The sequence below is a fragment of the Spea bombifrons genome, chromosome 1, assembly GCF_027358695.1.
Source record: "Spea bombifrons isolate aSpeBom1 chromosome 1, aSpeBom1.2.pri, whole genome shotgun sequence".
In the NCBI taxonomy this organism is placed as follows: domain Eukaryota; kingdom Metazoa; phylum Chordata; class Amphibia; order Anura; family Pelobatidae; genus Spea; species Spea bombifrons.
In genome coordinates, this window is record NC_071087.1 from 92,782,251 (window position 1) to 92,795,901 (window position 13,651).

The following is a 13,651-nucleotide window of genomic DNA, read 5'->3' on the forward strand; positions in this document are numbered from 1 at the left end:
GGAGCTATTTGACGTGCCAAAGTTCATGTGGAAATGAGTATATTTACATATTAACGTGGCCAAATTGTAACTTTGTTCTGAGGACTGCCTGCATATATGTTTGAAAATGTGTCTAGAGTTTTTAGAAGTCTTTTTTAGAGACTCAAGAGGTCCTTCTTTACATGTCATGTGAATGTATTTGAATTTATCGGACCATTAAATGAATATTACAAACTTCTAAAGACTTAGATGACATTGTGAAAGTTCTTTACAGGTTTTGTTTTTGTTAAATCGCCATCTTTTCATCCTGTTTTAAAACCTTCAACCACATTCACATCTTGTGCAATGTTTTAAACAACCCTAGACTTTTTTTTCTCCACGTGGTATGGTGTCATTATACGCTTACCATTGTGATATGTGTCCTTTTATCTCTCAAGATTTTGATATTAAATGAGATTATTCTCTGGGTCAGTCAATAGTTCAGTAGGCATTATATGCATTAACCCTTCCAGCGCCTAGAAGAAATGCAGCCCTTTGATTTACAAGGCCCTCTGGTTCTCAGAAGGCTAACCGCAGGCTTTCGAGCGCACAATGGTTTGTATACAACAATGTGCTTAGATTTGTGATTTCTTGGTGGTCTGCATGCAATAGTAAGTATAAAAAAGATATAACATATATAATTACACCAAAACTATGCAGAGACATAAAGATATTGTTTTATTTATGTTTTTGCTGGGGCAGTGTAGAGCTTGTTAGTTTAACATTCACCAGATCACGCTACTGTAAATCATATATGCCTAATAAAGTGTTCAATTACTAATTATGTTTTAAAGCATTTTATTAAGGCAAGTCTGTAAAACATGTTTTCACTTATTTCTTCCCACACAAATATCCTAGATTGATTTGCTATTTTAGCTCTTCTGCGGCTGGTTCATTAATTTTTGATTACATTGTAAACTTCATATAATCAAACCATTATGTTCAACCTCTCCCTTTCGTTTAAATGTTTAACTCACTTTTGGCTGGCGGGAGGGTGACAGACAAGAGTTAAATACTTTTTTTTTGTGTGTGTGTTTTTTTTGTTGTTGTTGTAACATTTAATGAATGAGACAAAAAACTTTCTTTCCGGGTAACATGATTCCAAGACGGTGTCAGCTTCTGAAATCCATTTTTTTAACAATCTAAGCTTCCAGGCTGACTTCTTGTGAGTGTGAAAATATTAGTCTAAAAGCTCATCTTGCAGGTTTAAAAAGTCAGAGCTGATTTAACTCTTTGAGATCTAAAATGCAAAAAGCTGCCCCTTTTAGTGAACCGAAAGTAAAGAAGCTTACTTAGACTCTGAAGATCACAAACAAGATTGTGTAGTCCATGCGTTTATTTCAAATAAGAAATTCCCATCAAATACATTAAGTGTATAGAAGGCAGAGCACCTCTTTGGGATGGGTGGCAGAGGTTCTTATGCAATAAACCACACGATAGAACATATCAAGAGGGATGTGCGGCATTGGAGATGCAAATCTGGTGCCAGATCATGAGGGCCATTTTTACACTCTCTCTGGCCCACCAGTAGGTCATCGTCCTATGTGATGTGCTCTATCTTGGGCTAAACTATATCATTCTGCCAATGGGACACAATGTCCAAGTGCATTGACCCTGAATAAAATGCGTGATACAAGATAGTTGAACAATGTTGACGCTAACACAGGCTATAAATTGAATATTATGTATGGATTTGTAACTGCAAAAATAGGTGTACTTTAAAACTGTGTACACTTTGAAGGTAAATAGTTTGCTTACAACATTTCATCAATGATTTCTGCCTGTTTTCAGATGGGAAAGTACCCCTTGGACTGCCTGTTCCTCCTCCTGTGGTGGGGGCATACAGAGTCGCTCAGTATCATGTGTAGAAGAAGACATTCATGGTCAGGTCAGCTCTGTGGAGGAGTGGAAGTGTATGTATACCCCAAAGATGCCTATTGTACAACCTTGCAATATATTTGACTGTCCAAAATGGTTGGCTCAAGAATGGTCCCCGGTAAGTAGCAAATATTTCATTATATCAGTCTTTTTTACTTAACAATATGGAACTAGGGATGAATATATTAAATGTGCTCCTTTATGTATGTCAGAGATTTCCATTTTTGTATAAGTACAGGGATTTGAAATGACTTCCTATAGACATACCTGTGTATTCAAAAATATACCGCCACAGTATGGGTTGAGTTAGCGCTTCTTAAGGTTACATTTTCTGTACATTGATAAGATGATCTCACTAGGTTATCTCCCAAAGAAACGATATCAGGTTGTCCATTTTTATTGTATTTTTAAGTGAGTGACCTGATATGTTTCAACCACTACAACGTATTATTTAAGAAATAAATCCCGATGGGATGTTAGGGCTTCCACAAAATATGTTCTAATGTTCCAAGGATTTGTAATAAATTGTTAACATATGGCTGTTACTTAGTCTAAAGTCACCTTATTTACACCAAGTTGCTTGGAATACTGAAGCAATACTTGGTTTCTCCTCATGAGTAGTTTCTTCAACCCATGTTCTATTTGGCTCTGAGTGGAGAAGTTAGTGGACAGATGGGCACAAACTGGCTTCTGGAGAACAGGTGTTCTGTAGGTGGACTGGCCTGGGATGTCATGACACCGCCAATGTAATCTCATTAATACTTGGGTTGGGATAACAACAAGAACCTGAATTAGGGGAGTATGGACCCAAAATAAAGAGCACTAGCTACTGTTTTTATAATGTATATTCTGTTTCCTGTATACAAACACAGTTATCGTAAACTGGTAGATTACGGTTTAATAAAAATAAACCCTGGGCTGTTATTTGCCCAGAATCTGAACCCTTACTTTTCCATTGGATTAAAAAAAAAATAATATATATATGACTAGATACCTCTGCAGTGCATTTAACAAATTAGATGTTCTTCTGATATGAAAACATGAACAGTAACTATAATAATGAGACATTAAAATGACTATAGAAAAACAAAGCTAAGTTATCTGTAAGAATTATAGACATCTAATGGCTCAAGACAGACCAGACCAGACCATAGACATTCCCGTGCTAAACAGTTAGCAAATTGCTTTACGATGTTGGGAACATCTTTACTGACCTTAACAAGAAATGATAGGCATATAAATGAAAGCTACATGTTATTCTGCATTCTCTATTTAGTAGTGTGCCAGCTAATGTTAGGGCTGCTATGACCCACTGTGATTCCAATGACTATTAACATGCCTGTAGAACTTAAGTAATTTCTTACAAATGTGATTAGTCTTGTCAGTAATGTTTCTGTAATAAATGCGTCTTTGTTCCTTTTGGAATGAATTGCTGCCCTTTTTCTGCTCGTGTACGTCTCTCTTTGAAATACAGTACTTTAATGGATAAAAATAACTTGACCCCTGAAACTGCTGAGCTTGCTCATTTGTGTTTTCAGTGTACAGTTACATGTGGACACGGGCTGAGGTACCGCGTGGTCCTGTGTATTGATCACAGAGGCATCCATACAGGAGGCTGCAGCCCTAAAACAAAGCCTCACATCAAAGAAGAGTGCACAGTGCACATACCTTGCTACAAAACTAAAGGTACGTTCCAAAGCGTCATGGGTGCATCGATTAGTATTACATTTTCATCATAGTAGTGTTCTGTACAGTTGCAGCTCCAGAATAACGCATGGGTGTTCTCAGCAGATCCAAGGAAAATTCTATAATATATGATCTAACCTTGAACAATATGGGTTTTGTTTATTGTCCCTTCCTATAGTAGATATGCCATCCACTTAATGTATTTAGTACTTTTTTTTAAGAGAGTGGGTATCTCATATTCTACATTTTTGGACATGCATACCAAGAGTCCAGGATTCGGTAATTATACTTTGGTTATTCCTCCAGTGAGCTCTTTTTTTTTTTTTTTTAACCAACTAGAAAACAACCGCTACTATTTTACGAGCACATTCGTAACTTGTAATGGCAATAGCGGATATGCCAGTTGCATGGTTCCCGCTGTAAACTGGCACGCACCCCCATTTTAATATATAGACCTCCCTATGGATGTCGTACAATCATCATGCTCAATCAGATGACTTGGGACGTTTGGGGTCACTTTGGAAATTCCTCGTTTTTGCAAGAAAATATATTTTTTCCATTAAAATAATATGAAATGGAGCAAAAATACAATGTCGACATTGTTAATGACTATTGTAGCTGGAAATGGATGATTTTTAATGGGGCCCTTTATCACTGCCATAGCTCCTGTCTTCCAATGGCACGTTGTATACACTAATTTAAATTTAAAAGGATCATTAGAAAACCCTTTTGCAACTATGTTAGCATAGCTAGGAATGTCCTTGGTTTCCATGATAATAGAAAAAAGTGACCCCAAACTTTTAAAACAATAGTGTGCCTCCTGTACTCTATTAATATAAAGGTAAAAATCCAAAGAGATCACTTCCCAGAATGGAACACAAAAAGGCTACGGGTGAAATAAAAATGTTATCTTACAAAATTGACTTTGTATTTGAATGTTTTTGCATTGAATCCCAGCAGTGAGGAATCCAGTTAGAAAGAGCTATTATATATTTAATAATTTCATCAACACTTGAGTATTCGAATAAGTAAACCAAACATTCTCTTATAAAAGCTGAAATAAAAAAAAAGTACTTAGATATAGAGCTGAAACAACGAATCGATAAAATCGATAATAATCGATAACGGAAATCATCGATAACGATTTCCGTTATCGATTAATCGAGTGATCAATTCGTTGTTGGAGCACTCGGCTCCTTTTACTTACCTCCGCGAGCGTTCCCCGCTTCTGCTACACGCTCTGCAGTCTCCGCCTTCTTCTAGCTACGTGACGGATGTGACGTGTTCCGGTTCGCTCTGTGCGAGTGGCTCCACTCGCACAGAGCGGTTCGCTCTGTGCGAGTGGCTCCACTCGCACAGAGCGGTTCGCTCTGTGCGAGTGGCTCCATTCGCACAGAGCGGTTCGCTCTGTGCGAGTGGCTCCATTCGCACAGAGCGGTTCGCTCTGTGCGAGTGGCTCCATTCGCACAGAGCGGTTCGCTCTGTGCGAGTGGCTCCATTCGCACAGAGCGGTTCGCTCTGTGCGAGTGGCTCCATTCGCACAGAGCGGTTCGCTCTGTGCGAGTGGCTCCATTCGCACAGAGCGGTTCGCTCTGTGCGAGTGGCTCCATTCGCACAGAGCGGTTCGCTCTGTGCGAGTGGCTCCATTCGCACAGAGCGGTTCGCTCTGTGCGAGTGGCTCCATTCGCACAGAGCGATTCGCGGGGGTGGGGGTCCACGGCGGGGTGGGAGTGGGGTTTCAGGGGATGCAGGGCAGGGTGTGAGTGTGGGTGCAGGGCAGAGTGGGGGTGGGGGTGCAGGGCAGAGTGGGGGTGGGGGTGCAGGGCAGAGTGGGGGTGGGGGGTGCAGGGCAGGAGACTGGGTGCAGGGCAGAGTGGGGGTGGGGATGCAGGGTGTGAGTGTGGGTGCAGAGCAGAGTGGGAGACTGGGTGCAGGGCAGAGTGGGGGTGGGGATGCAGGGCAGGGTGTGAGTGTGGGTGCAGGGCAGAGTGGGTGCAGGGCAGAGTGGGTGCAGGGCAGAGTGTGAGTGTGGGGGCAGGGCAGAATGTGGGGGCAGGGCTGGGTGCAGGGCAGAGTTGGAGACTGGGTGCAGGGGCACAGTGCAAAGTGCTGGGTGCAAAGTGCCAGTGCTGGGTGCAAAGTGCCAGGGCTGGGTGCAAAGTGCTGGGTGCAAAGTGCCAGGGCTGGGGCAAAGTGCTGGGCGCAAAGTGCTGAGTGCTGGGTACAAAGTGCTGGGTGCAAAGTGCAAAGTGCTGGTGCAAAGTGCTGGGTGCAAAGTGCCAGGGCTGGGGCAAAGTGCTGGGTGCTGAGTGCTGGGTACAAAGTGCTGGGTGCAAAGTGCCAGGGCTGGGTGCAAAGTGCTGGTGCAAAGTGCTGAATGCTGGGTGCAAAGTGCTGGATGCAAAGTGCCAGGGCTGGGGCAAAGTGCTGGGGGCAAAGTGCTGGGTGCAAAGTGCCAGGGCTGGGTGCAAAGTGCTGGGTGCAAAGTGCTGGGTGCAAAGTGCTGGGTGCAAAGTGCAAAGTGCTGGGGCAAAGTTTCTTGAACAGTAATAGTCCACCTCTTTTCAGAATGTTTGGGGTTATTTTGTTTCATAAATATTGTGTTTGGGTTCTTGTACTTTGAAAATATTGTTTTTTATTACATCATAACAAAATAAGAATGTTAATGTAAATTTTAAGTTGTTTTTTAACATCCAGTTCATTAAATTCTTTTAAATAAACGAAAAATTTGCATATTGTTTTTTTTATCCGATTAATCGATTAATCGAAAAAATAATCGGCCGATTAATCGATTATTAAAATAATCGTTAGTTGCAGCCCTACTTAGATATATTTTCACCCCTCCCCCCCATGATATTTTAAATCCAAATTTCCATAGGCAACATCCTTAGTTATTTTTCTTTCTCTGCACATTCCTTGGTCTATAAGTGTCCATTAATTTTCATTACTAATTCCCGTTTTTAGCAAAATAGTCATACAAATATTTCAGGAAGTGATTAAAATAATTACCGCTTCGTTTTCTTTGAAATGCAGTATGTCATCCACAATTACAGCACAGTCTGACTTGCAGGAGCATTATTATATACCTAAGAAAAATATCTGGAGGGCAGTGTATTGCATGGCATCTGCTGTCTCTTTATTGCCCTACATGGCCAACCACGCATTTTCATGGGGCTCCCAATGGCGTCTTCCAATTCAACTCCCGTTTTTACAGACCTTCTCTGACCACTAAACGAATAATATGGAATGTCTTCCCTTAACCTTAGAACATTGCAGAACAGTCCCGACATACTTTTGTAGTGACACAAGACAGAAGTAGAAGAGTAACATAAGATGTTATTTATTGACAGATAAGTGCATGCACATTGGATTAAAGCCTCCTCCATGAGGTAAATCAACATTGATTTAATTTGCGCTATGAAGAGGCCATTGGTTAATTACTGTGTGGTTAGGGAGAGAGTACAGGTATGTCCCTCTTGCTTTGCATCTCAAAATTAAATTATATATCGGTTCAAAAGCAAATTTACGTAGGACTGGAATCCATTCAAAATAACCCATGTTTATCTTTGATTTGATGGGAGTACAAGTCTTAATTACCTTATTTACTTTAAAATACGACATAAATAACATGTGGAAGCTAGGATATTCCAGAGATCTGATACCAGTGACTGTGCTGGATCAAAAGAAAAAAATACGAACCAAGATCAAAAATTGGCACCATAAACGGGATCTAGAGCATGCCAAAGTTACTTGCGGATAAAAAACATGCCACTTGGATCATCATTACCAAACATGGATAGAACCATCACATCTGTATTTCTGTATATTAAATTATTTATTATAAAATTATGTTTTATTATATAGCCCATATTAATAAGTGGGCTAAAGTATCCTAAGCCAGTGCTTTCTCCGAGCTGCCAGTTTGCTTCTTCGTTTCTGGGGACTGTGTTGTCACATACAAAAAAAAATGCTTACCATTTTACAGTTTTTTCATAGATTTGAAAGTGGTTAGACTGTAAAGCGCTCCCCATTTTTTTATTATAGGGGTTTAAATGTATTATAGTAATTATTTAGCTTAATTAAATTGTGGAAATAGTCTGAGCAACCTTCCATTGTAACCGTGAAGGAAGATCTTGCTGTAAAAACCTTAATTGATGGACTGCTGCATTAAATAAAATACAACTTAGATTTCCCCTATATCCATCTCTCTTTATACCGTAGTTATGCTATTTAACCACTCAAACTTTCAATAAGAAGCAGAGAATTTTTTCGAAACTACTCCAAAATCTCACTATATGTACATTTGTAGCATAAAAATTCAAATACTTCAGTGCTTCAGTCACACTGTTAAAGTACATATTCATATGGGTAGAAATAGAAGAAGCGGCGTTCCCCCTCTATTACTAAGGAAGAAGCTAATGGATTCCATACGGAGACATCAGTACTGGAAACAACAATATTCTTCGCTAATTGAAAGGCAAATAAAAATGAATTGCAGAATATAACTGGACATTTCACATTTTGTAATCTGTTTTCCATCAGTGATAAGAATCCCTTAAACTGTACTGTAAGTACGGTACAGCATAGGAACCGATACGACTGATTCTTGGGGAATTCTTACAACTATCAGTATGAGATGGCTTTCCAGCCGTAGGCCAGCATGCGCAGTGCCAGCTGCGATCCCAGAGCAGCTCTCTTCTGCAATGTTTTAGCGATCAGCCCTTAACAATCTTTGCAGACATCACATTTTTTTGTATCCTATTACTTAGTTATGGCTTTGGTACTTCAAAAACCAGTGGCATGATAATTTTTTTTATTGCTTTCCTGTTGAGTCACTGCAAGGCTGACTTCGCAAGCGCTTTATTGTTATTTCTTTAAAATCTGATGTTTATGCTGGCTGGGAAATTCGCTTAACTTGATAGGTTGATGAAAAAAAATAGTTTACGTTTTCATTCCACAAAGTCAACCTGATGTGACGTAATCTCTGTTCTTCCTTCTGTAGCAATTCATTGTTAAACTAATTACAGGTAATCCCCTGTCTTTTTTATTGAATTTACGTTAGTTTTTTTTTTTATTCTAGTAACATAAATCACTGTGAAATTATCACTCTTTTTCTAATTCTATTAGTTTTTTTTAAATATTTTAGCTATTTATCTGTACAAAACACCCATTGAATTCCTAAATTATCAATAAGTCAAACCAATACTGGCACAATCGCTGGGCCGTTATGAAAATGATTGGAAAGGGTTCTCCAATATGTAATACTGTTTTCCAGTCCATTATGCTTGTTCCTAGTTATATGTCCTCAAAGAGCTTCTATCAGTTTTCACTCATGTTACGCATGCACCATCCTTTAAATATGTTCTATAAAATGGGAGTTTTCTTTCTACATCATCCCCTTAGTATATATGTATGTTTAATTTATCTACCTTCTCTCATACGTTGCTTGTTGAATAATAAATAAAGTTGTGATATGATATAAATTGGATGTTTTCTAACAGTTTATGTGTTGATATGACTTGCAGAAAAGCTGCCAGTAGAAGCCAAGCTGCCTTGGTACAAGCAAGCTCAAGAGCTAGAAGAGGCAATTGCTGTATCAGAGGAGCCTTCGTAAGTAATTTGCCCTAATAGACCTTGTTCTTACCAGATAGGTTTGGCTTGTTACCTTGTTATTTTTTTAATTGGCATTTAAATTTTTGAAAAAATATCTGTGGCTTCCAATCAGCTCTAAACCAGAGCAAGCAACGTGTAATAACTCAAGGAATTTGAAGACGTTGTGTGAGGGTCATAGGTACTGTAGCCTACGTCTTGCTCTGGTCAATGCTGTCAGAAGATATCTGCTGCATCATGGACCAAGCATCCTATTTATATACCGTGTCTATGCATTCATTTAAACCAAAAAAAAAAAGAAGAAAGGCACATGAATCAGATTTGTGAAGAAAAATGAATTAGGGCTGTTTTTGAGGTCATTATTTCGGTAAAAGTTTTTAGAAAGCCATCGAAAAGAAATTATGCCCGAGCACTCAGCGCTGAAACCACAGTGTTTCTAGAAGGAAACTAGGAATGCTATTATTAAAATTGAACAGAGAACTATTTCCCTTACGCCGTGATTAATGTGCACGGCTTCCAGCTTTGATCTGCAGAATTCCCTGCTCTGTCTAGGTAGGAGCTTACAAGACTGGAATTGAAATCGTAATGTTGGCATATAAATTTTCCTTTCAATGGAGTCGAATTTGCCGTATAGGGCTAGTTAATATAAGTTGCATTATATTGCAAATGAAGGACACGTGGCCAGCTACTGCACAGTCCAGGATCTAGTGTGCTATGTAATACACATTAACAGAGAGAAGGGACGTAATCCACGGCTTTACATGTTGCGTTTTATGATTACAACTAAACAAAGGCTCCAGTGTAATTCATCACATTTTAATTGAAATATTAATTCTCTCTTCAGCTCAGTACTGTTCATGGGGGATACTAAAATGTGTACATGAGTCTTTTTGGACCTACCAGCTATTGAGTTTTCTTTATAATTACTGGGTGTCTGTCAAATTCTGTACAAGCACCCCAAATTTAATTATATTCAATACCGAATACTGAACTGTGCCACAGTCATTGATACAATATGATATAAGTTCGGTTGAATTTATTTGTGAATGCTGGGTATGAGTTACCGGCTGTGCTATTCACAACTAACATTTTTTTTTTACTCTATCTCCTATGCAAGGAAAGCGGTTTTAATAACTAGAAGGAATTTTTATATTTAAGAATGTCCAGACTAAATCAAAGCCTGTATTCAAAGCGTGTGCTATTGGGAGCAGTAAAGTCTACATGGTAAACTAATACAGACTAAAGCACTCCCATATTCCAGTAATTAAACTAATATATAGCACAAAGATATAGACATACATCTAGGTGCTTTATTACTCTCAGCAGCACTATAATGACGTTTGAAATTCAATCTACAATTTTTTTATTTTTAGAAATACATGGAAGAAGGAAGCTCTTTGTTAAGTACATATCTCACTAAAAACCATGCATCTTAATTATATAAGAATACATACGATGCTGTATGATACTGTTACTGGAGATCTGTCTGGCAATCAGTTGTTTGTGGTTAATTATGAATTAACCCGTCTAAGCAGACAATAGGATCGTTATATAGATAGAAATTAACGTTGTCCTGGGCTGTAGTTGTCTCAGGAAATGTGACGTTAAGGGATGTTAATGTTCTGTATTAAAACGACAATGCATTTCCTTTATTGGTATACCCAGAAATTAATGATTCCTTGATCATTTGTCTATTAATGCATGATAGCTATTCGCACGGCTTATATTCCCCACAGCCTTGATATTTTTTTACATTTATAAATCTCACTGCAACATACTGCTGGTCTATGTACCTTATTACATTTTGTCACCAAAATACATTAGTGTTTCTGGTTGGCTGGGGAGTAGAACATGTTTGATGAGCTTAGGCTGTAAGCTCTGCGGGGCAGGGACCACCTTTCCTAAATGTATACATACCTATTGCACCCTGATCAAGATGTCTCTATGACTACTGTGCTTACTATATGAGGCTTTTCTACTTCCCCTTTATTATACTGATACTATAGAGTGCGAGGTACAAATATACAATATATACATACACAGATCTTTCTGAATGGTGGCCTTTTGGAGAACCATGGCTCATAAAATGGATGTTCTCCATTGCTGGGAAAATTAGACAATGTTAATTCAATTTATGAGCCCCTTCCCGTTTGTCCCATGCACTTGTTACACCTATTAAGTAATACTTAATCATTTAATGTAATTATATTGCATTAACAATAATATGACATGGATGCTCTACGTACAAACCATTTGCTATGTTCCTCCCATACCTACAATTCCCTGCCAACACAAACGTTCTACCATCTCCAGCTATGTGATATCTTCTTTGGCCGTTTACATATAGGTCTTTGAAATGGGAAATGATACCACGTTTCATAGCTTTATTTGCTCAGGAACTAAATGGCTATTTCCCTCTCAAGAAATATATTTCTATTACCTATGTATGGAGAATCCCCTCCGCTATTACAGAGAACGCACCACCATTTGCAATTTCTCATCTATTGACCTATATGAAGCGGAATAAAGTCTGCTAAAGAACCTTTGTTCGAGGCTTTCGGGATGCTTGTGTGGCTCAAAGTAAATTTTCATACATTCAACAGGATTTTGTTTGCACTTTTTTGAAGACAATTCTGCAGAATTTCTCCCATTTCCAACTGATACTACTGCTCCAATTACGCAGGCAAAAGGCGTTCTCACCTCAATATAAATGTTTAGTCGGTAGTTCCTTAATCTCCTTTTTATAATCAGGGCTGGTTTGAGAAATGCAGAGATTTGTGTTTCCTAAACCAGAACAGAATACGATAAAAGTTAAAATAAATAAAGAAAAGTGTGCTGACAGCCCATATACATGAACGTCAGTCAGCATAAATGAAATTACATGGCCCGTTTCCTGTTGCTGATTATGACTTACGTGGCACATACAATGTAGTCTGATCCCTCTATACATGAAGATACCAAACACGGTACCAGCACACTGCTGAGGTCCCCCCGTCTATATAAAAACTCAAACGCTAGGAACTATTTTAGATATATGATATAACATGTATTTATCTGGATCCTTCTTCAAACATCATCAGAACTGCTTCTTTTTGATGTAATGCTGGCTTTTGTTCCATCCAGGTCTGACAATGGCACCTGTGTTTGGTTAAAATCCTCTGGTGAGATATTAATTTACCTATAATGGCGTGTAGGATGATTACTGATACCAGTCATTTGTTAATCTCTATCCAGATGGGCCCCAAGACATTTTATTTATCAATAAATAATATTAAATCGTTTCATTTCTTTACATGATGATAGTATTCAGCACATGCAATTTAATGTCAGAGTCCCAAAAGGAGCATTGCATCACAGCCATATCCGAGCCAAAGCTTTTCAGCCAAGTGATGAGTAGAGAAGTTATTATCAAGAGTTTTGGCAATATATATTTTTAAAGTACGGATGTATTATTAGTATACACAATGGGGAAAACAACCAGTCCACATAATTTTACATAAGAAACAAAATAAAGGTATGGAAAATCTGATCTGAAGTAATCAGTGTCCTAAACGGTAAACTTCATTTTGAAACAGTTAGTGTTGATTGATGCGTAACACTTCCACTGACTTTTAAAACAGGTCATTTCACAGAGTAGACGATGCTTTGCTAGGATATAATCATGGCCGGTGTTTATATGTCAATTATTTATCCTGTTTAGTTTTGCAAATTGATACATCAACAATGTATCGTAAATAGCGCTGATGGTGTCAGACGTGGGGTATTGATTGCACGCCAGATGGGATCAGACTCATTGGATTAGGTCAGTTTTTATTACGCAAGCAAAGGTTGGGAAGAAATGACTACATTGGCCGTTGGGGAAGGAGAAGAGGTTCATTTTTTTCCGATTATAATTGTAGGGGGAATATGTGAGTGTGAACCATGCTTGAATTATTGCAGAATTTCTAATAATTATCTCTAAAATGTGGTTTCAGCTGTAAAGGTTTCAAAGTCGGATTTTGAACAAAACCAGTTTGGTGTGTAATGGCTCTTTTAGGAAAATATTTTATTATGTTGTTTAGCGTTAAGCACAGCATAGTGTAAAATAATTTAGATCCACGTATATGTTTGATTTGATGCTGTATTGATCTGTTTATATGCTAGGTAAGACATTTTTGCAGTGTTCAGTGGTATAAATAATACAACTAAAGAGCATAGTAAGTTCATACAAGTAAGTCCTGCAAAAGGGACACATTTCCATGAGGAAAGGGATGACGAGAAGCAGAATTAAATTTTATATCAACAAGAATCAGGCGACCAAGTCTCGTGAAAGGTATTATCTCCTCCATCGTGTCCCAGATGTGGGAAGTGAAGTAGGAAATCGAAGTGAGTTGGACCTCGCCAGTGTTTCATTAGGGCCATTCTGGTTGCCGAATATATCCTGTGCATGGGTCTGTCTTGTGATACAGTTCTGGTTCAA

The 13,651-nt window shown here is 38.6% G+C and overlaps 1 protein-coding gene across 1 annotated transcript in view; it reads left to right on the plus strand.

Moving 5' to 3' along the window:
• ADAMTSL1 (ADAMTS like 1) overlaps positions 1-13,651 on the plus strand; it is a 366,597-nt gene that overhangs the window by 305,671 nt on the left and 47,275 nt on the right. Inside the window, exons 12-14 of the mRNA XM_053465892.1 lie at positions 1,810-2,014; positions 3,435-3,582; positions 9,108-9,192. Coding sequence (XP_053321867.1) covers positions 1,810-2,014; positions 3,435-3,582; positions 9,108-9,192 — 438 coding nt within the window. The remainder of the gene's footprint in view (positions 1-1,809; positions 2,015-3,434; positions 3,583-9,107; positions 9,193-13,651) is intronic.